This window comes from Ailuropoda melanoleuca, chromosome 7, assembly GCF_002007445.2.
Source record: "Ailuropoda melanoleuca isolate Jingjing chromosome 7, ASM200744v2, whole genome shotgun sequence".
NCBI lineage: Eukaryota > Metazoa > Chordata > Mammalia > Carnivora > Ursidae > Ailuropoda > Ailuropoda melanoleuca.
The window spans coordinates 28,542,210-28,563,990 of NC_048224.1; the positions used below are offsets into that span (position 1 = coordinate 28,542,210).

The 21,781-nt window shown below is 49.6% G+C and overlaps 1 protein-coding gene across 1 annotated transcript in view; it reads right to left on the minus strand.

The window, feature by feature from the left end:
* Window positions 1-1,652: 1,652 nt before the first annotated feature.
* GABBR2 (gamma-aminobutyric acid type B receptor subunit 2) overlaps window positions 1,653-21,781 on the minus strand; it is a 340,039-nt gene continuing 319,910 nt past the window's right edge. The window contains exons 15-20 of the mRNA XM_011219329.3: window positions 20,739-20,849; window positions 16,244-16,468; window positions 13,700-13,882; window positions 10,983-11,112; window positions 7,079-7,196; window positions 1,653-4,228 (exon numbers count right to left, since the gene is read on the minus strand). Coding sequence (XP_011217631.2) covers window positions 4,063-4,228; window positions 7,079-7,196; window positions 10,983-11,112; window positions 13,700-13,882; window positions 16,244-16,468; window positions 20,739-20,849 — 933 coding nt within the window. The 3' untranslated portion in view covers window positions 1,653-4,062. The remainder of the gene's footprint in view (window positions 4,229-7,078; window positions 7,197-10,982; window positions 11,113-13,699; window positions 13,883-16,243; window positions 16,469-20,738; window positions 20,850-21,781) is intronic.

The following is a 21,781-nucleotide window of genomic DNA, read 5'->3' on the forward strand; positions in this document are numbered from 1 at the left end:
TTGCTGCTGGGCTCCTGTTGTGAGCTGCGGTTTATTTTTCTGCAAAACCTCATCTATCCCATTAAATCAATGTTACTAATATGATTTTTATTGGTTTTGTCATTTTATTTGCATTGAATTTATAAATTTGTTTTACTTTTATACGAAAGATGTAAGCAGGAGCTTATAGTTTGCACCAATTTAGGTAACCTTGTAAAGACAATTCAAGTTGACACTGTGTCTGAAAAGGGGCCCCCACGGTTTTCAGTTTTAGAAACACTGCTCTGGGGTTTTTGCAGGGGGATTCAGACGGAGGGAAATCAAAGGTATTTCCTTTTGACACAGAGCCCTAACTCACCACAAGCGCCGGAACTCTCCAGTTACAGATGTGAGAAACCAGAGTCGAGACAGCAACCAAGACATCACGAGCAAAGAGTGCCAAGCCAATAGCTTTTCACCACCACCAGAGCCTGAGGGCCGGCAGCCCCTCCAGTTTCACCGCTCTTCAAAGCTCTGAGTGTGCACTTGATTTTGTGATCCAGGTGATCGTTGCGTTACTGGAATTGCCTTCTAGGATTTCTACTTTTGCATTCAGGATCTTTGAGATTTATGGCTCCGTGGGATAAAATGCTGCCTGGTACTTAGGTAACCTAGATATCATGGCCAGGACTGAAGGGTCTGCTCCTTGGCAGGCTCATCATTGAGGATCCGGCACTAGAAAGCTCCTACCTGGGACTAGCCTTCTAGTGAAGTCTGTGGGTCCAGTCCTCCTCTTCTGGGGCCTGCACCCAGTCACATGGCCTTGGGCCTCCCCAGCCTGCTTTGGCCACCCTGCCTTGGCTCTATCTTTCAGACCCAGCCACCAACATGGACGTGCCTCAGCCAAAATGTTTAATTCTGCAGAAGTCTCATGGAAGACTGTTCTGAACCACGGGGAGGGTCTGATGCTGGGTGGGACATGGAGGAGGCAGATAGGATTCCCATCCTCAGGGAGCTTCTGTCCTGGGGTGGGGAGAAGGGGCAGTGTGCGCAGGACCCAGTGCCGCGAGAGGGGGCCAGCGTCCTGAGTACAGAAAATAAGAAGAGAGAATTTCATGTCGAGGGATCTAGGGGGGTGTTTTGGATGGGACCTTGAAGGATGGCGGGATTTGAGATGGAGCTGCAGGCTGAGGGCCCGGGGGAGTCGGGGCTGGGGAGGCAGTGAGGCTTCTGAGTTAGTTAGGGACTTCTTGTTTGCAACAGATGGGAACTGGACTTGAACTTCATTAGGCAGAAAGGGTGACTTATTTGGAGAACTGAGAATCCTTCCCAGCACAGGAAGGACCAGGGTGCTGCTGGCCATCGGGAATGGCTGACCAGCTTTCAGAAGCCATCAGGACCCATCTCTTGATCCTATTTCCAAATCGGCTTCCCTTTTCTCCTTCACGGTTGACTAAATTTCCTTACGTGGAGGAATCCTGGGGAAGGGACATACTGGCCCGGCTCAGATCAGGTCCCCACCGTGGGATCCAGCAGCTGGGGTCACACGGACGCAGGGCTGCTCTGATACTGTCCGCAGAAGGGAGAGAGGATGCTGAGGAGGTACCCCAGAACTGTCTTCCGAGTTTCTGAGCAGAGGAATAGGACCTGCCCGGACCCGCGTTTCGGGACGAGTAGGCATTAAAGAGGAGAGGTTTTTTTTTTCCTTTTATTCATAAAAACAAATTTGCAACAATTTATTAAAAATTGATACCATGCAATAGGGGTACGAGAACTTCCTCATTTACATTTGATTCTGGCAGTCCCAGTCTAATTTAAAGCGTTTGTGCACTAACGTCACTGGAAAATGCCTTCAGGCTGATGCCTCTTCGGAAATGAACGGTGTGTTTGCTGCGTATAAAAGAACAGAACCGTTAGACAGCTAGAGTCACTTCTGTGGGTCTTGTTATTTGCAGGGAAATTTAAAAAAAATGGGTGAACCTACAGTATCATTAAGACAGAAAATGTACTTCGTGGGTGAACCTAGAAGACTGTGCACGTTCAGGGGTCACAACGGGTTACGGACGCACACACTCACCTTCGACTGTCTGATGCTTTTTGTTTCCTGCTACGCTGGAATAATATTTCTACAGGTGTATTTTTGTGTGTGTATACATTATGTACAATGAATTGTCTCCTTCCCTTGGAAAAATTAATGTGGTCCTTTAAATTAAATCTGGTTTTGGTGAAATCAAGAAAGCAAGTCAATACTGGTAATACACAGTGAGTGACAACACCAATTTGTAGTGCCTAAAACAGACAATGACTTCAATTTGACCTGTGATGTGCTGACGTTTTTTTTCCCCTAAAAGCTACAGTACCTCCATAACCTCTCTTGGGGGGAGGGGAGGGGAGAGCTATGCTACGTGAAATAGGGTGTTTTGAAATGTTGACGATGGTAAGATTCCTGTGGGCCCTTTTGTCAAAGTCTGGTGGTGACAGCAGTATATTCCTGACTTCAGTGGTCTGGGAAGAGATTATTGCCTGCCTGTTGAAGCTGCCATTAGGTTTCTTTAGGGAGTGAGCGACCGCTCAGTGGTGCAGACGTCCTGGACGCTGTCCTTCAGGCCTTTCTTCAGCAAAGAATGAACCTGTCTAGGAATGTCACAAAAGTCGTTGGGGGCCTCCCTCCACCAGGTTATCGTGGTAGAGGGATGGGCTGGGAGCTTCTCTGGGCCAAACCCCTGGCGGTCGTGAGGGCCGAAGGTCACGGTCATCCTGATACCTCACGGGTCAGGGCTGCTTCACTGTCTGGTACGAAGCTTTCCTGGATGAGATCAAGTATTGATCCTCACAGCGACCCTGTGAGGTAGGCAGGATGGGTGTTATTTCAACCCCAGTTTGTTGGGGAGGGGAAACTGAGGCTCAGAGAGACACCAGTGACTTTCCCAAGGTCATGGAGGGAGTCAGCCATGGAGTGAGGACTTGAGCCCAGGTTTGTCTGACTCCCAGGCCAGTGCTCTCTGGGGTTTGGTTGAAAGGGAAGCATGATCTTATGAATGAGAACCAGTGTGTTGACTGGTCACCCCCGTGACCCCCAAGGGCGAGCTCCCTGGCTTGTCCGGATGGAAGGCCACCTTTGGGAAGCCAAGGAGAGCCCTCAGCTAGCAACCCTCTCCCTACGACTACAGGGATGTCTTCTAGCAGAAATGCCTGATTCACTTTGGTCAGAAACAAAGTCAGTGGAAAAAAACCAACCCCAGCCAGCCCTTGGGCCCTGATGAGAGGTTAAAGTGCACAGTCTTTCTTTAGCGTGTTTGCTGGGAACAGACATTCCATGATTAGCTCGGGTGGTCCCCCTGATTACTGGAACACCTGATACAAACACAAGGACATGGCCAACGTTATGGGTGCATGACCGACTGTCGGTGAATGCTGCAGAGCGTGTCTGCAGTGACGTGCCCTAAATCCCCGCAATCCCGGAACGGGTGTTATTGTGTTAAAGTGTGGCATTTATCAGAGAGTAAGGTCCCACTGGGAGGCATGTGAGTCAGCCTGCTCCCGTACCCCAGCCCTCGGGCCACCTGGCTGCCCTGCAGGCTCCCTGTTCCAGGAAGGCTGGGGTTGGCTGGACTGGTGGCTGGGGGCCTGGCTGCCCTGCCCACCTCCTTCCCCAGAGGGGAGAAGGGCTGGCCTGGGGGGGCCACAGCCAGGGATGGTGTGCAGAGGCAGACGCGGTTTCTCCAGAAGCCCCTTGCCTCCTCTCGAGGCTGCTCAGGGACACTCGGTGACTTCTAGCTGGAGTTCTAGTGATTCTCTCCTTGTCCAGGATTTTTTTTTTTTTTTTTTTGCAAAGTTTCAAATATCCCAGCTCCTCCTTCTTTGCAGACATCAAGGAAGAAGTCATTTCCATTCCTCTTCTTTGTGAAAGAATAAAAACTTCACGAATAAGGCGCGAGGTCAGGTGCCAAGTGCCCCCATCCCATCCACCTGAGTGCCATCGAGCAGTCCCACAAGGCCAGCCGTGGCGCCCAGCTTCTCCGCAGCCAGAGCGGACAGTGCTCCTGTGGCCTCGGCTCCGTGAGGTTCTGTCAAGGGGAGGCCCCGGCCCCAGGCCTCCCACCCTTACAGGCCAGAGACCATAACTCGGAAGGAGGGTGGCACGTGTCTGTGGCGGGGGCTGGCGGTGGGGCTGACGCAGGGGCTGACACAGCTGGCGTCCACGCCTCCGATGGACGGGAGGTAGGCGTGGTGGAGGATGGGAAGCTGGAGGGACAGTCGGCGCTGGATGCTGCGGCAGTGGGGGAGAGAGAGAGAGAAGGGGAGAGGGAGAGAGAGAGGGAGGGAGGGAGGGGGAAGAGGAGTTTTAGTGAAGGCTATCTGGCTGCTGACCAGAATGTTCCTTTGACTAGCTTTGGCTAAGAAGCTGATGGTGGGAGAACAGTCATCCTGAGCCCCAGATCTGGGACCAGCCCTTGGGCCCTGACCATTCACCCATCTAGTAGGTATTTAATGCAGGCCTACACCGCCCTGGGAATAACCGGGGAGACGACTAAGCAAAGGGGGCGCAGTCTCCCTAAGCGTGCCGCGACTCCTAAGAACAGGTTTGGCTCATCTCACGGGGCTTTGCTGCTGACAGAGATAGTTCTCACTCTAGTCTCTTGAGTCTCCAAATGGGCTGAGAAGCTTCTTGCTGCTCTGGCCCTCCTCATGGCTCCTCTGGCCCTGACTTGCCCAGGACCTCAGCCCTTGTTGCTGGGCTGATCCAGTAAGTTCCTTCCTGGTCTTTCTGCTTCTTGGATGACTAGTGTCATCTTTCCAATTCTGGGGTGGTACATTCAGAGCTGCCTAAGGTCTTTGGCCTAATTCTCCAGGTGAAACTTCTACCCACTCTCCACCCAAACCCTACCCTCAGGCAGCTAGTTTCCCCTAAGACACTGCGAACGGCCACTCTTCCTTGCCTTTGCACATGTTCTTCCCCCAGCCCGGAGTACTCTCTCTACCTCCCAATCAGAGGAACTGTTACCCTTCACTATCCAGTTTAAATCCCTCAGAGAGTGAGCTCCTTGCTCCTCTGAGCTCCCAGAGTCTGGGCTAAATTCTCAGCAGCACAGCCAGAAAAGGCCCGAGGTAGGGCAGAGGCAGGGCTGCAGTGTGACTCCTGGGTGGGTGCGGGGGGATGGCTGGCTTCAGGCTGCCTTCTCACTGCCCCTCTCTTCTTGCTGGTGTTCCCATGTTCCCGCCAGAGCTGCCTCAGGTCAATAAAGTCACCTTAACCATTGAAAATGCTGCTTGGGGGGGGCGGGGGTGGAGGCGGGAGCTGTGCTCTGCTCAGCTCCATCCTGCGTGGTTCTCTCTCATACCTGGGAAGACGCATTCTCAGTATCCTTAGGCCTCCTTTTGTCCTCAGCGCCTGACTGCTCAGGTGAGGACCTCTCCCTGCCCCCAGATCCTCACAAAAACCCAGCAGGTAAAAGAAGTATCACTATTCCCATTATAATGACTAGGGAAGGGGACAGAGTTTATGTACCTTGCTAATGGAAACAAAGCCAGAACTGGGGAAGGTGGGTCTCCTGCTTCTTCTGGGAAACCACAGTGCTTTGTGAGGGAGGCCCATCAACTCACGGGGGTCACCTCATCCCCACAGGTGTGCCCCTGGTGTGTATGCATGGCACTGATGGGGTCCTGAGACAGATGGGTACAGAGGCAGTGCCACCCCCACTCCCTAAGGACCTGTGCATTGGAGAGTTCCTACCAACGACACTTGACAGGTGCTCGCGAGGTTAGTGTGTTGGACATCTCCTTTTGAAATTCAGGTTGAACCCGTCTGTGTAACCTGAGCGATGATCGGCTCCTTAACACAAGCGGGTGCTGGTAGAGTCCAGGAAACAGGGAGCTGAAGAATAAACTCTGAAAGGGTGTCTTGCCGGGGCACCTGGGAAGGACTATCGGCCTGGACAAGGTGGACGCGTGTCTGCGGCTCGCAGAGCCATGGCATCTTGGTGTCTGAGGGGGTCCTGTGTACACTGTCATTCATTCCACAGACACTTACCGAAAACTCACCCAGTGCCAGAGCCTGCATTCAGTCCAAGGGACATGGGGGACTCACACCTTATCCTCAAGGTGCTTGCGCTCTAGCGGAGGGTACTAACAAGTAAACCACTGACGACTGCCATATAACCACCGGTAACTGTTCTGGAGTGTAAGTCAATGTAGCTTTGGAAGCTACTGGCCCTAACACTAAATGGCCCCAAGTTACACTAGGGTTGGTGATTTGGCTGTCTTTGCTGCTTGCCACTCCCCAGGGACCAAGTTTCAGGGTTGACATTTCTTTCTTTCTTTTTTTTTTTTAAGACTTTATTTATTTATTTATTTATTTGAGAGAGTGAGCAGAGGGAGGGGCAGAGGGAGAGAGAGAATCCCAAAGCAAGGCTCAATCCCAGGACCCTGAGATCATGACCTGAGCTGAAATCAAGAGTTGGACAGCTTAACCGACTGAGCCACCCAGGGTTGGAGCTGCCGGGGTTGACATTTCTAATCGCTGCTTCCAAGCTGCTATAAGCAAGGAAGAACTAACAATTGTCCATGAGAACGAAGCTAACGGAGATGTCCAGGTCTTTGCTTAGATGTCACTTTCTCACTGAATCTCCTCAGATCGCTCTTTTTAAGGATTGTAACTGCTTTATTTTTCTCCAAAGCACCTATGACGTAATACATTAGATTTCGTTCTTTTAATGAAGTTCTTGTGTCACCAGATAGAATATAAGCTCTGTGAAGGAAGGGATTTTTGTCTGTTTTCTTCACTTCTATGTCTGACACACAGTAGGTGTCAGTGAGTAGTTGTGGAGTGCACGTAGCCAGGTTGAATTTTATATATAACGAAGGCACTGTGCCCCAGTGGGCTTGATGCTAGATAGACCTGGGTTTGAACCTATCCTATCTCCTACACTTAGAAACTGGGTGAGTGTTGACAAATCACCTCCCCTTCCTGAATATTCGTTTTCTCATCTGTAAAATGAGCCTTGTAATTTGACCTGTATCATGGGGATCGCCACGGAGTTCAAGTAAAAAAACCTGCAAGCTAAAACGCAGTGCAGATCGAAAACACGCTCTTCCGCAAAAATAAGGAGAAAGTACTTACTGTTCTGGGGAATTTATATCTTCTATAGGATCTTTGCATGTTCGGGAGGGCTCTGTTGTGTTCCACTGTAGCTGGGGATTTTGATCGAGGTGATTTTTTAAAACGGCCTTTCCCCCATCTGAATGCAAAACAACGAGATCACAACCCATTCTGTTAACTTCATTAAAAAAAAAGTGCAGTCTTTCTAGGATGCTGCCCAAGGAGAGAGAATGCAAAAGAGCCTATTATCCCTCCAGAGCTGTGGTTTCTGCAGTAGCTCTCTTGGGACTAAGGCTGTGAACCTAGAAGCTTCCACCCAGGGATGGAAATGGCATCCTGGGGATTTCCTTTCTCCAAGAAAAAAAGGAGGAAAAATCAAGTCAACCAATGTAAGCAACATAACTTGGAAACGAAAAGTTCTACTATAAAGACCCTTTTCATTGGAGCACAGGGATGTAACCTTTGTAGCCTCCAAAGGTTAAAAAAAATATATATATATGTATATATCCATAAGACTACCAAAGACTGAAAAGAATAATAGTAAACTGCTGGTGGGAGTATAAATTGGCATAATCTTTCTGGGGGGTCACTGTCAATAAGCATCGAACACTAAAAAAAAGTGCTTATCTCCTACCTAGAATTTTTATTTCTGGGAGTTATCCTAAGGAAATAATGAAGAGTGTGTGTGAAATTATACATAAGATGTTCAAATCAGCATTGTTTATAATATAAAAAAGTTGGGACTAATCCGAGTTTTTCCAGTAATAATGGATTAGTTACATACGCATGTATGCATGGGGCCTTTATTCAAAGAAATACTGTGTAGTCACAAAATGTGATGATGTGGATGCTTTTTCAACCCTCTGTGCTTCAGAACCATCTAGAGAGATTTAAAGAAATATTAAATATAAAAACCTTGCTCCCACCTGAGGGGTCTGGAGGAGCACCGGTGTTTTGCTGTTTTTCTGCAGTAGGGAACTGTGTGAATGTCATTTCGCCCCCACGTGAGTACAGTGGGCCCTTTTTATTTACGGATTCTGTATTTGTGAGCTCTCCTACTCGCTAAAATTTATTTGTAACCCCAAATCAATACTGGTAATACTGTCACGGTCACTTGCCAACACACACAGTGTTGAAAAATGAACACGGACCTCATGGTCAGTAGCACTGTAATGGTCGCCTCAGTGCAAGAAGGCTGTGATGTGCCCGATGGAGAAAATACGCGGGTTAGATGGGCTTCGTTAGGGCACACGTTACAGTGCTGTTGACCCTGAGGTCAATGTTAATGAATCAACACTAAACAGTAAATAAGATGTCTTCAAGCACAAACACACATACAACAAAGTTACGTATTGATTGACCAAAATGTCAACCTGAGAGAGCCTTGCAGGAACCAAACCCTGTTATTTCCCCCGGGAGCAGTGGTTCAGTGGTTACTAATTAACGCATGGTTCACAGCAACTTTATCAGACACAATCACCATGAATAATGAGAGCTGACTGCATATGCCTAGGATAAATTCCAAAAGTGGAACTGCTGGGTCAGAACGATTTCTATTTCAACCAGCAATGTTTAGAATGCCCATTTCCCCAACTGTGTCCTCAAGCTCTGAAACTTTTTGATCTCTTGTCTTTGCCAGTCTCATTGGCGAAAAAGGTATCTCCTGAAGATTTCATCTGCCTTTTTTTTAAGAGACTTTATTTATTTATTTGAGAGAGAGAGTGAGAGAGAGCATGAGCAGTGGGGCGGGGGTGGATCAGAGGGAGAGGGACGGTCAGAGGGAGAAGCAGGCTCCCCGCTGAGCAGGGAGACTGACCTGAGGCTCCATTCCACGGACCCTGAGATCATGACCTGAGCCGAAGGCAGAGGCTTAGCTTAAGGCACTGCGCCTCCCAGGCGCCGCTCATCTACATTCTTTTAATATGGAGTGAGCTTGAGCGTTTTTCATAAGCATACGGCCTCTTGCACTTCCTTCTGTGAGAACTCTCTTTTGCCCATTTTTCTTCTGTGTTGATCTTTTTTTTATTAATTTGCATATAATTATATATATTTCATATAAACTATATAAAATTTCACCTTATACATAGGAAAATAAGCACATTACCTGAGTTACAATATTTTTTTGGCTCGGATTGTTTGATTTTTTTGACTACTTATGATGGCTTTTGTGTTGTTAAAAATTTTTTTTACAGTTAAACTTATCAACCTTTTCTTTTATGGTTTCTGTGTTTTGCATCAGACTGAGAGAGGCTTTCCCCTCTCGGAGATTATAAAAAAAAATTCTCAAAAAAATTCTGTGCTTTCTGTGCTTTCTTTTCTTTCACGGTTTCACTTTCTACATTTAAATCTTTTATCCATCTGGACTTTATTTTTGTGTAAGGTGTGAGGTACAGATTTAACTTTATTCTTTTCCAGATGGCTATCCACTTATCCCCATTAAATGTACTGAATAATTCATTTCCCTCCACTAATTTGAAATGCCCACCTTTATCAGATACTAATATTAGTGTGAATAATTTTTATTCTTTGAATTTACTTGTTACTTATCTCAATTCAAACTTTTTTCAATCCACCTTATGTAGTAGGAATTTTATAATTTGCTTTAGTAATAATACTTATAAGAATAAAAGAAACTATAAAAAAACAGAAGAAACTAAAGATTTTTCATTGATTTAAAAAATAACTTTATAGCAAATTAATGAATAAATGCTGACAAAATGCAAACAATAGAAAAGTATATTAAATGAAATGTAAAAAATAACCCCTTTCTCACTGCACATACAGTTCCTTTGCACACAGGTGGATGTTGTTCACAATTTGGTGTTACCCAAAAGGTCTTCCAAACCTTTTAAAAAATGCACTTAACACACGCACACACAGATGTGTGCATGTGTGTGTGCATTTACGTATATCATAATGCTAGCCTTCATCTTGCTATTTTTGCTTGGAGAGCTCTCCATATTTACACAAATCCACCCCATTTTCTTTTTTCTTTTCTTTTTTTTAAATTTTATTTATTTGTTCGACAGAGATAGAGACAGCCAGCGAGAGAAGGAACACAAGCAGGGGGAGTGGGAGAGGAAGAAGCAGGCTCACAGCGGAGGAGCCTGATGTGGGGCTCGATCCCACAACGCCGGGATCATGCCCTGAGCTGAAGGCAGAAGCCTAACCGCTGTGCCACCCAGGCGCCCCTCCACCCCATTTTCTATCAGCTGTATTATGAGCCTTGTTTGGTTGTATAATAATGAAACTGCCCTAAATGATGGAACATTTAATTCTAGTTTTTCTCGCCTACAAATAACGCTGTGATGAGCACCACGTGTACACATCTTTGCCCACGTGGCAAGATCTTGCTAGTGGAATTGTTAATCAAGAGGTTTAACATCTAACATATGGATGTGCCCGACTGACTTCCAAAACATTGCAGGAGAATGCCTATTTCTACACACTCTTAACAACACCGGTGATCTCTGAAAATTTTGCTGAAATGTAGGCAAAAACTGGATTGTGTTATTTTTGGCTTGCATTTCCCAAGTGGTTGGTGAGATTGTCATGTCCTAGCTTACTGACCATTCCTTTCCCATACATCGAGAAGGCACATTTGAAACTGTGAAATGTTGCTAGGAGAAGGAAGAGAAACTCTTCATTAAGAACAATCAGAACCCCGGGAATGCTGGCCATATCATGTACGTGTGCCATCAGAACCCAAGGGACTGAGGGACAGAAGCCATGGCTCTTGGTAAGGTGGGACTTCACGCGGACACTGAACTGTGGATGCCACACGCTCCAGCTCTGCCTGTGTGGCTTCAGGTCATCCCCACCCCCTCCCTGAGCCTCAGTTTCTTCATCGGTAAAGTGGAAGATGGCCAGCTGGTATTATCTGATACCCAGGTCCCCACGTTCCGGGGACCCCGCCGCCTCCTACCTGTGCTCTCAGTGAAGTTCCCAAGGTTGAGGATGTCGTTGAGTTCTTGGTAGTGGTTCTGTTTAATGTAGGTGGTCTTTTCTGGTGTGTCCTGCAGCTGCATGGTGACCTCTTCCAAGTCTTTATCCAGCTGGAAGACAAAGGCTCCAGCTGAGTCAGAGCCCCGGGCCCAGCCCCTTCCCCAGCTCACGGGGTCACGGGACTGGGCCTCAGGCAGGCTTCGGGAGGGCGCCCAGAACCAGAGAGGCCGCCGCACGCTGGGGAAGCCTGGCAGAGGACCCCTGCTGGCTGCTGCTGCAGGCGGGGCTGGGAGGGGAGGGCCCGGCCATTGCAGTGCAGTGTTCAGAGTGGGCTGGTGCCTTGATGGAGCCTCGGCAGGAGCCCAGGGAGGCAGGGCTGGAGAGCGCCACAGCGCAGGCTCTGAAGTTGGATGGGCCTAGGGGCAAACCCAGGGCTGCCCCCTACTGTCTGTGTACTGGCTTGTGAGACTGAGTCTCACCTCCTTTACCTGTAGAATGCGGTAATAACAGTACCTACCTTTGTGGTTATGGTGGAGATTAAATGAGGCAACGCACTGAAAGTTTAGTCCAGTCCTTGACACATCGTAAGGGTAACCTGCTACTACAGTAAAAGTACTGTAATTACTGTTAGTGATGCCTAGTAGGACCCTTGCAAGGGAGACAGATCTGTGGGCTGGTCGGCTGTGAGCCTCACGTGGACGCCGGAGCTTAGCACAGTAGGGGCTCCTCTATGGGATGACCGAAGCTGCCTTCAGTTACAGCAAAGTCAGGCGCAAGCCCTGGGGCAGTTCAGCCCTTGAGAAGCCTGGTGAGCACGCGTGTGTGTGTGTGTGTGTGTGTGTGTGTGTGTGTGTGTGTGCGGTGTGCATGTGTGTTGGGGAGGGGGTGGTAACTGGGAAAGGCAGTGGGCATTCCACTATAGTGTAAGGGAGAGGAAGTTATAAACTGTAAAGTGTTGTTCTGATGTCAAGAGCACAGCCATTAATTTTTAAATACATTTTCACATGGAGGAGGAGAGAGAGACCTTTTTCTGTGAGACTCAAACAGTGGGGCTAGGAGCAAAGGAGGCAAGATTGTGATTCAATTCCAGGAAAAAAACCCCCAGCATTTTAGGGATTTTGACAACAGCTTTGGTGTCAGGTTTCCTGGAGTGAGTGAACTCTTTATTGCTGGAGTGTGCAAGTAAAAGTCAAATGTCAAGACACGGTCGTCCCGGTCAGAGAGAGGTCTGAGATTAGCACAGAATCAGCAATGGGCTTTGAGGGACAGAAACCTTCCCTACTTGGCTCTGGTGACCAGTGGCGGGCTATCCCATCCTAAGCAGTCAGGCTTAGATGCACAGACAACCAGGTAGTAGATCTTTGTGACAGACTAATGTGAGCTCCCCAAAGGGCTACTAGATCTAGCAAACACAAATATGGAATAACCAGTCCCATCTGAATTTCAGATAACGATGAATCACTTTTTTGGTGTAAGTATATCCCAAATACTGTATGGGGCCATCCTTATACTAAAAGTAAAATTGGTTGTTTGAAATTCAGATTTCACTGGGGCATCCTGCATCTACTCTGGCAACCCCGTATCTCACTTCTTCCTCATGGTTGTCCAGCTAGAGACCACATTTCCCGGCCTACCTTGTGTCTGTCTACGTGTGATCATACAAGTTCTTGCCAAGGTAACTGGAGCAGACCCAAAAGGCGCACAATTTTTTCATCACTTGCTCATCCCTTGTGTGGACTTCCTCCTCCCCTCCTGCGACTGAGAACAGGACATGCCTTCCCCCAGCTTTAACTGTCCTGGTGAGGAATACACCTTGGGGAGCGGCAGGCAGCCAGAGTGAATGGGCCTCATCCAGTCATGTCCATGGAGGCAAAGCTGCCTGCCAACCTGGACCCACCTCCTCAGGACCATCACGTGAGAGAGAAATATTTTCTTTGGGCCACTTCACTTTGGGGCCTCTTTGTTACAGCAACTTAGCGAGTTATCCTGACTAACATGCTCTCCTTCGTTTCTTTCCCATTCCACTTGTCAAATGCGGCTTCCTCTGGGAAACATGCAGCCTGCAGACCATAGGCCAGTCACACCCCCGACACAGAGACAGAGTGAAGAAAGGGAAGGAATCTGGTCTCCCCTCCCAGGTATATAAGGTCTAGAACTGGAGGTCTGGCTTAGGCACCAAGGAATCTAGTTATGGCCTCTCTGGAACACCGAAGAACCACTTAAGGGCCCTCAAGACAACAGTGAGGTCCGTGATAGCAAACTCTCCTGCCTGAGAAGGTCCTCTTCACTCCCTCCTGTCTTGCTGTGCATCATATGGACAGGGTGGTTGCTGGGTTGGGAGAGTGAAAAATCAAGGGGGGGGCCCTCACTGTTAGGAAGCTCCTATAATCTGGGAGCTCACAAATCTCCAAGAACTCCTTTCTTTCAGAGGATGTCTGGAATCGGGTAATGGCTGGACTCCACGAGCCTGGGCCAGCTGAGTGGATTCCGACAAACTGCCTCTGTCTAGTTTATGTCCCCACTGGTTCTCTCAGCTGTAATCCCAGCACATGGGACTGCAAGGCCTGATGCGGGGTGGGGGGGGCGCCCCGGGGGGAGGGCAGTGCAGTTCGAGCAGGAGCCCTGAGGAGCCCTGCCGTGAGGCAGGCGGATGCAACTGGGAGGCTGGGCCCTGGCTGCCGGTGCTGGGGGAGTTACCTCGGTGATCTTCATTCGTAGGCGATGGTTTTCGGACTGCAGGCCCTCCAGGCGGGATGTGCTTGCTTGGTTCACGCTGGTGACTGAGGTGGACGTTTTAGAATCTTCCTTCTTCTGATTCTGAGTGAACTGGAATCGCCTGTTCTGGGTTGCTGCATCTGGGTTTGTTCTCAGAGTGATGAGCTGAAAGGACAAGGTATGGTTGAAGAGAGAAGCCGGGGGGGGGGGGCGCCTGGGTAGCGCAGTCCTTAAGCCTCTGCCTTCGGCTCAGGGTGTGATCCTGGCGTTCTGGGATTGAGTCCCACATCGGGCTCCTCCGCTGGAAGCCTGCTTCTTCCTCTCCCACTCCCCCTGCTTGTGTACCCTCTCTCACTGGCTGTCTCTCTCTGTCAAATAAATAAATAAAATATTAAAAAAAATAAAAAAGAAGCCTGCGGTCCTCCCCCATCCCCCCAATCTCCCATCCGCTCTGTTGCCACTGCAGGTCCTGTGCTGGAGGTAGCACGGACACAAGCCCTGGGCTCAGGCCTGTCTCTGCCACTCGCTTGCCTGTGACCTTGGGCAGGCTCCTCCCCCCACGCTGAGTCTCAGTTTCCTTCCTTGTCAGCAGAAGTCTGGTCTCCTGATCCTGACTCCACCTGCATCCCAACCACCCCACAGAGCCCACCAGCGCCCCTCAGGCCTGATTCTAGCTGAGCCTCACTCTGTCTCAGGCCTCGTTGCACATGGAAAATAATCCCGAGGGTGACACTAGAAGACAGTGGATGGAAGCAAGGGAAGGCTTCTGCTTCTTAACCATTGCTGGGTGTTGAGGACAGACTAGCTCGGTCACGGACAAAAGTGTTGTTATAGAAGAGAAAAGGCTGCCACTTGATCCTGATCTTATTTACTCAAGAAACACTTCTGGTCTGAGGCAGGCTCTGGGCCTGCATTGGAGAACAGGGACTGGGTGAGGCAGGGCCCCTGTCTGCCAGGACCCCAAGGTCCAGAGCCCAGAAGTATTGAGGGCAAGCTGGGCTGTGGATGTCATGGACCTGGGCTGGGTTCTATGGAGGGCCCGAAGGACTGTGAGGAAAGGGAATTGCGGAGGGCGGGGGAAGTGGCATATGTGAAGCAGGGGGCCCTGGGGCTCAGGGTGTTTATGGAGAAGGGCAGTCTGGATGGTGGGCAGGGTTCTTTGGGGGAGTCTGGAGGAGACCCAAGGGTCCTAAAAGGCAGCCCGGTATCAGGGACTTGATTCTTGAGCCAGGAGGGCAATGAGGAGCTCTTGAGGGTGACAGAGGAGAGTGACACGGTCAGGGCTGGGCTTGGAGCCATCTGGCATCTTTGACCGGAATGAGAGAATATCAGAGTGCAGGCAGAGAGGTCTTGGCATTGGCCTGGAGCCTGGGCAGGCGTTGGCAAGCAGAGAAGGGAGGCATATAGGGTAGCAGTGCTCCAGGGAAGACGCCGCTTGGGGACTGACTGGATGGAGGTGCCATGGGCACTCTGTTTAGGGCACAATGGACCCCGATTGATCTCTTGTCCCGCCTTACTCCAAGGCACATTCTACCCCACTTGGGCCAATAATTCCTTCCACCCTCTCTATTTCCTGTTCTTCCCTGATGCTGAGACCAGTCTACTGCAGGGGCTCCCGAAATGCCAAGGCCTTTGGTTTACCTACCCGCTGCTGGGAAGGATAAGCTTTGAAAAACACCTCTCTGGCTGGTCTTGAAGGTCAGGCCTTCAGATGAATGGAAGGTGTAAGTGGCTGTTAAATGTGGTTATTTATTCCTTTTTACCCACTCATACTGCTTCTGAGGCTCCATCTGAAGGGTGTAGCCAGAAATGGGGATCATGTGTTATGTAGAGAAAAGAAGTTCATTTATAATATAAAAAAACCTGGAAATGACTGTAATGCTCATCAGTAAGGGAAACAAGTGGACAAGAAAACACGGAACATCCCCACCAGTGCTGGTTATGACTGAGAAACACAAAGGAGAGACTCACAGTGAGAGAGGCAAACTACAAAACGATATGTGAGCTATAATCACAGCTGTAACCGAGAAAGCATCACTGCCTAACCATTCAAAAAAGACTCGGGTTGGGGGTGTCTGGGTGGCTCAGGTGGTTGAGTGACCGACTCCTGATTTCAGCTCAGGTCATGATCTCAGGGTCATGGACCGAGCCCTGCATCCGGGCTCTGCGCTCAGCGAGGAGTCTGCTTGTTCCTCTCCCTCTGCTCCTTTGCCTACTCTCTCTCAAATAAATAAACAAATAAAATTAAAAAAAAAAAGATTGGAAGAAAACACATCAAAAATATGAAGTTTTTAGTAAAAAAAACTAAAACAAAATGTTAACAGTGCTTGTTTTTGGGTGGTGAGACTGAGATTTCTGGAAAATTTGATTTTTACTTGTTTGCATTTTCCAAACTTTCCGTGATGTGAACTGTAACCATCCCAAGTAGAGAAAGCATGAACTGCTACAAGGTGGAGGAGACCAGCAGGCCCCTGTGCAGGGTCAGAAGCCGAGGCCAGAGGGCAGGGCGTGGAGCGTGGGCCATACCTTGGGCACAAACACCAGGCAGAGGGTGATGGTGCTGCAGAAGATGATGACCAGGGCGACGATGCAGAACTGCACGTTGGGCTGGTCCCGGGTCAGGAAGGAGACGGCGGCCCCAATGATGCACATGATCCCCACATTGTAGACACTCATCCCGATATACTTGCTGTCGTTGAGGGCGGGGATGCTGACGTTGCGAGTCTCCCAAGCCAAGAAACAGCCGAACAGCTGAAATGGTGATCGGAAAGGGGAGGTGGTCACTATCGCGTGGTGGCCTATACCGGCTGCTCTGAGAAGGGGGCCTGGGGGCTTTGCTGGGGGCCAAGTCTTCTGGATGTCACCCTCGGTCTCCACTGGTGGCCCCGGGTTGAGTCCTGCTAAGGAAATGCACACTGGGGGTGTTACAGTGTCTGGCTCTCCTTTGCCCCACCGCTGGTTCACGTACAGCAGGCTACGGTGGGAACGGCTCCCAGACAAGACCTAGACCGTGTCCCCTCACTCTAGAGAGAGCACTTAGGCCCAGAGAGGAGGAAGGGTCTTGTCCAAGGCCACACAGTCATACAGTGGCAAAAGTGGATTGTGTTTCCCGAAGTTCAGTCCGGTGTTTTTTACTACTAAATAAGGCGGAGCCCCTGTGTCTGGGACTTCTATTACCTCTCAGTGCACAAAGTCACTCGGAATGGAGGCTCCATATCCTAACTGTCCTTGAAGCTAGGTGTGGTATATGAGTAGGTTCAGGACAGTGCCATGTAGGTGGAAGTGGTGAGTGCAAGTTCTGGGAAGTATCTCTAAAGGGAAACGGTGTTCCTTTCCCTCCTTCAGTAGATGGAGTGGAGAGTGATGGGTGGAGCTTGAGCAACCATCTTAGACCAAAAAGTCATCTGAGTCTACAATGTGGAAGCTGTATGGTGAAGATGGGGGAGCCACAAGATCTACGGAGCTGAGATTCTGGGAGCCCCCCACCAGCCCTGGGTTGCTCATCTGAGAAGGAAGCTAACTATCTATTTAACCACTATAATTTTGGGTTTTCTATCACTTGTAGCTCTACTCCTAACCAATAAATCTCCCAACAGAAACGGACAAGGGAGGGGTCCAATGTGATCTGAAGCAGGGTGTAGAGGGTTTAGCCTTCATGGGTGGTTTAAGGGGAGGGCCCGTTGCGGAATAAGTGCAGATGGAATGCCAGGCAGGATGGTGGTGTGGGTGGGGGAGGAGCTGACCAGGACGGCTGACTGTGCAGGGGCTTTGGCTGCCATCCGGCCCTTCCAGGAGGTCTTTCCTCAAAGGCCCCTCTTCCCTCTGACCTCACCGCTGCAGTTCAGGGCATCCAAAGCTGCATGAGCCATTTAATATCACACTGAGGGCTTCTGTTTTCAGGTTTGACTCAGTAGGGCAGCACGATGCTGTGTGCTAGAAAGGTGGCTGGCACAAGGCTGGAGGATCTGGAATCTCTGGGCAAGTCACTTTGCCTCTCAGGGCCTCAGTTTCACTGGCTGTGGAATGGGGATAATAATAACACCATCTCACAGGGTTTGTATCCAGATGAAACGGGAGGATAGCTGTGAAAGTATTTTGTAAACTGACGTGCCCGTTATAAGAGTTGGTTAAAAGTTATTTTGTTAATTGGTATTATATACACAACCATGGTTGCTTTCCTCTCCTTTTCTCTAAGCGTATTGTCTCACGGGCAGATTTATTATTATTTAAAAAATTTTTTAAAAAATATTTTATTTATTTTTAAGTGATCTCTACCCCCAACGTGGGGCCCAAACCTACAACCCCAAGATCAAGAGTCACACCCTCCACTGAAGAAACCAGCCAGGTGTCCCAGACGGATTTATTCTTTAAAGATGCCTTTGAAAATGGGGAGCCGGAAGCCCAGGCAGCAGATACCAAGGGAGGGAAAGGGTCCAGCGGCTGTTGAAAGCCTGCTTGGTGCTGGTTTCTTCGTGTGTGTGGTCCCTTCAGTCCCACAGTGGGGGCTGGCTGGGCCTGGCCATCCACATCTTCCAAGGCAAGAGGCAGAGGCTGGACCTGCCCAGGGGCCCACACCAAACCATCGCGAGAGTCTCTACACCTCATAAAATGTAGGCAATTCTGGGGACCTGCTGGTTGGCTGCAAATCTCTAAAATGTGTCAGAAGGAAATGGACAGTAACTCATTCTTAGGCCTTCAAGGATAGAATGAAGTTTCATGGGCACAAGTTATATCGAGGCAGATTTTAGCTGAGGATAAGGAAGAACCTTCCAGAAAAGCAACCCATCTATAGTGGGTTGAATGGTGGCCCTAAAACATATGTCCATATCCTAATTCACTGGGACTGCATATTTGGAGAAAAGGTCTTCACCGATATAATTAAGGCTGAGATGAGATCAGCCTGGATTATCCAGGTGAGACCTAAATCAAAGGACAAGTGTCCTTGTAAGAGACGCACAGAGGAGAGATGGCCGTGTGAAGACGGAGGTGGAGATTGAGTGATGCGGCTGCAAGCCAAGGAATGCCTGGAGCCATAAGCGGCCTTGGGGAGGCAAGAAAGCATTCTCCCTAGAGCCGTTGGAGGGGGCACGGCTCAACCTTGGCTTTCGACTCCTGGCCTCTAGAACTGTGAGAGAATAAATGTGTGTGTTGTCTCGAGCTGGTCTGTGTTCACCAGTTTGTGGAGATTCGTTACGGCAGCCACAGGACCCTGATACACCATCCACGGATGGCACAGGCTGCTCCGAAGCGGGTGAGCTCCCCACCTGTGGAGCTATGGCAGCCGTGAGTGAGGGAACGCTTGTCGGGATGCTCAGCGGGGGCTAGAAGTGCTCAAACTCTGACAGGGCCTGCAGGGCTGGGCATACTCTCCCCAGCCTTGAAATCCTGTGGTTTCAGAGTGGGAGGCGCTAGGAGCTAGAATTTTAGTCACAAACCCTAAGGGCCAGGAGGGCTGAGGACAATTCCTTCTGCACACTGGAAACAGTCAAGCACTTGTGCTGCCAAATACAGCTTTGACTGACACGATCGGGCTGAAGGTATTAGCTTCACTGGAGGAGATATGGTCATCTCCAACCACTTTCGCAACTAGGCGGAGAAGATAACGGATGATCAAAACATTACAGATAAACGCCGTTTAAAGAGTCAATTGGATTCCCCATTATCGAATTTCACAGAGTCTCAGGATCAGGGAGCTTGGAATGGGAGGGGTCCTGGAGAGTCGGGTTTCACTCTCTTCATTCAGCAAGGGCTGGGGGCCTCAAGTCATGGGTACCGCTCGCCCCCTGTGAAGGAAGCGCCTTCCTTCCTGGGGGCCACCACCCATTGCAGCCACTGCTCTGCTGTACGAAATCCTTCTCTAATGTGGGCTGACAGCTGCCCTCTGGCAACTCTGCCACGGATGATGGCTCTGCCTTCAGGCCTACGCCACCTGTCTCTGACAGCTCCGGTGACCATGTCTCCTGAGCGCCCTTCTCCAAGCCCAGGGCCACTGCCCAATCCTTAAAGCCCCATTTCCACTCTGGGTACCTCCTGTGGACGCCTTCGGGGTCACTACCTCGTGGGGCCCAGGCTGCAGCCCAGCGGTCCTCATAGAATCCCTATGGAAGCTAGTCTCAACTAGTATGAAGTGGGGGACAATCTCTGCCTACGGTCCCCTAATACACGCTCTTCTGGTGTGGCCCCTCAGAAATAGTTCTCCAAAGCAGGGGCAGGTAAGGATGCATTTGAGTAGTACAAGAAATCCCACTTTATCTGACCTTTGGAGAAGGCTTCATTCTTGGCCTCTAAGTGGAGGCTACACAGAAGTGGATGGCGGCTTAACTTTCCTGTGGAAAGACCTGAGGAGGGTATAGGAGCTGGTTTCCTGTCCCTGGAGGGATTTCAGTAGAAGCATGGTTTGCATAGGATTGGAGAGAAGATTCAGGGGTCATCGTGGGATAAGGTGGGATGCAGCTGCTCTTTCAAGTCCTTTCAGATGTGTGGGGTGGGCTTGGTATATGATCTTTGATTCTAACAGATGGGGGGAGTGGAAAGAGTACTGGGTTCGGAGGTTGGAGGTTACTAATGTCCTTTGACCTCTCTGAGCCTGACTTCTATAAGAGGAGGAAGATTCCACTCACCTCCCACAGATTTTGAGAGAATCCAGTAACATTTGGGATGTGAACGTGCGCCAGATGTTGATAGACTGCCATTCTGGGAGCAGTACGGTGGCTGTGGTGAGGCACACTCACAGGTGTTGGGGTCACTCTGTGGTTAAGCTCTTGAATCTGCCTCTTACTACTGAGTGACCTCGGGCAAACCAAGCCTCAGCACCCTCATCAGTGAAATGGGGCATTATCTGCACCCATCTCAGAGGGTTATTGTGGGAATTGAGAGAACACGTGGCAGACACGGGGCCTGGCAGTTAGTAAGTGCTTTGTCCTGGGGGCTCTGTTTATTTTTATGTTCACAGAGGCCCCTGGGAGAGAGAGCTCTAACAGAGAAGCAGCCCCCCAGCCTCTGCCTTCTGCTCCGCACCTACCATGAGAAGCCCCTTGTAGGCATAGACGATGCCAAGCCAGATGGTCATGTGGGTGTTCTCACAGTGCTCCAGGAGAGGGCGGATAGAGATGTCCCGTCCTGCCGGGTCCGGCTGTGCAAAGAGAAAACAGAAACCCAGGGATGGCACTGGGCACCTTTCCAGCAGCCAGGGCCCCATCTGAGGGCCACTTGCCCTTCCACGAGCTACAGCCAGTCCCTTGTCCAGGAAGCCTTTTGGACCCCTCTTCTATGTTCCCATGAGGCTGCTTTCTGTTTGTTGGTCATGATTTATCCCTGCACTCTAGTTAACTGCATTCTTCATGCCTTTCAAACATGAGTCAGATCTCCTGAGGGTAGAGAGTGGGTCACTTCCTGTGCTTCTAGTACTTAGCGTGAGAGCTGCATGCATCTGCAATGTTTGTTGAAAGAGTGAAGGTGAGAATAAGGCACAAAGTTATGTCAAAAGGGCTTCAGGTGTCTCTGGGATTAACTCCAGTAACTGCTGGCTGGGCCAGCCTTGGGGCCTGTGGAGCTCTTCTAAGGAGACCTTCTTGCCCATCACCCCCAGTGAGCGAGCAGTGGGGGCAGCCATGTTATATACCACATGACCCATCCTGGGCCAAAGCTGATTGGACAGAGGGTGGGTACGTGACCCACAGCAGCCAATCCAGAGCCTGGTCAGAGACTTAGGAAGTTTCCTAGGGCAGTGTTCTGCTCAAAGAGGGATGGTGGCGAGGACCCTATGCAAATACAGTCTCTCTCTCAGGAATTTGAGCTGGGAAACTCTGGGTGAGAATCAGCCACATGGTGGAAAGAGGAGAAAAACACACCCAGAGAATGAAAAAAAAAATTCTACATATGTTTTTTTTCTGAACCATTTAAGAGTAAGTTGCAGACATCCTGACCTTTCACCCCTAAATATCTAGAAAGCATTTCCTAAGAATGAGGAGATTCTCTTATATAACCACATCTACTTATCAAATGGAGGACATTTAACTGATACAGTATCTAATATGCTATCAATTTTCAAATTTTGCCAATTGA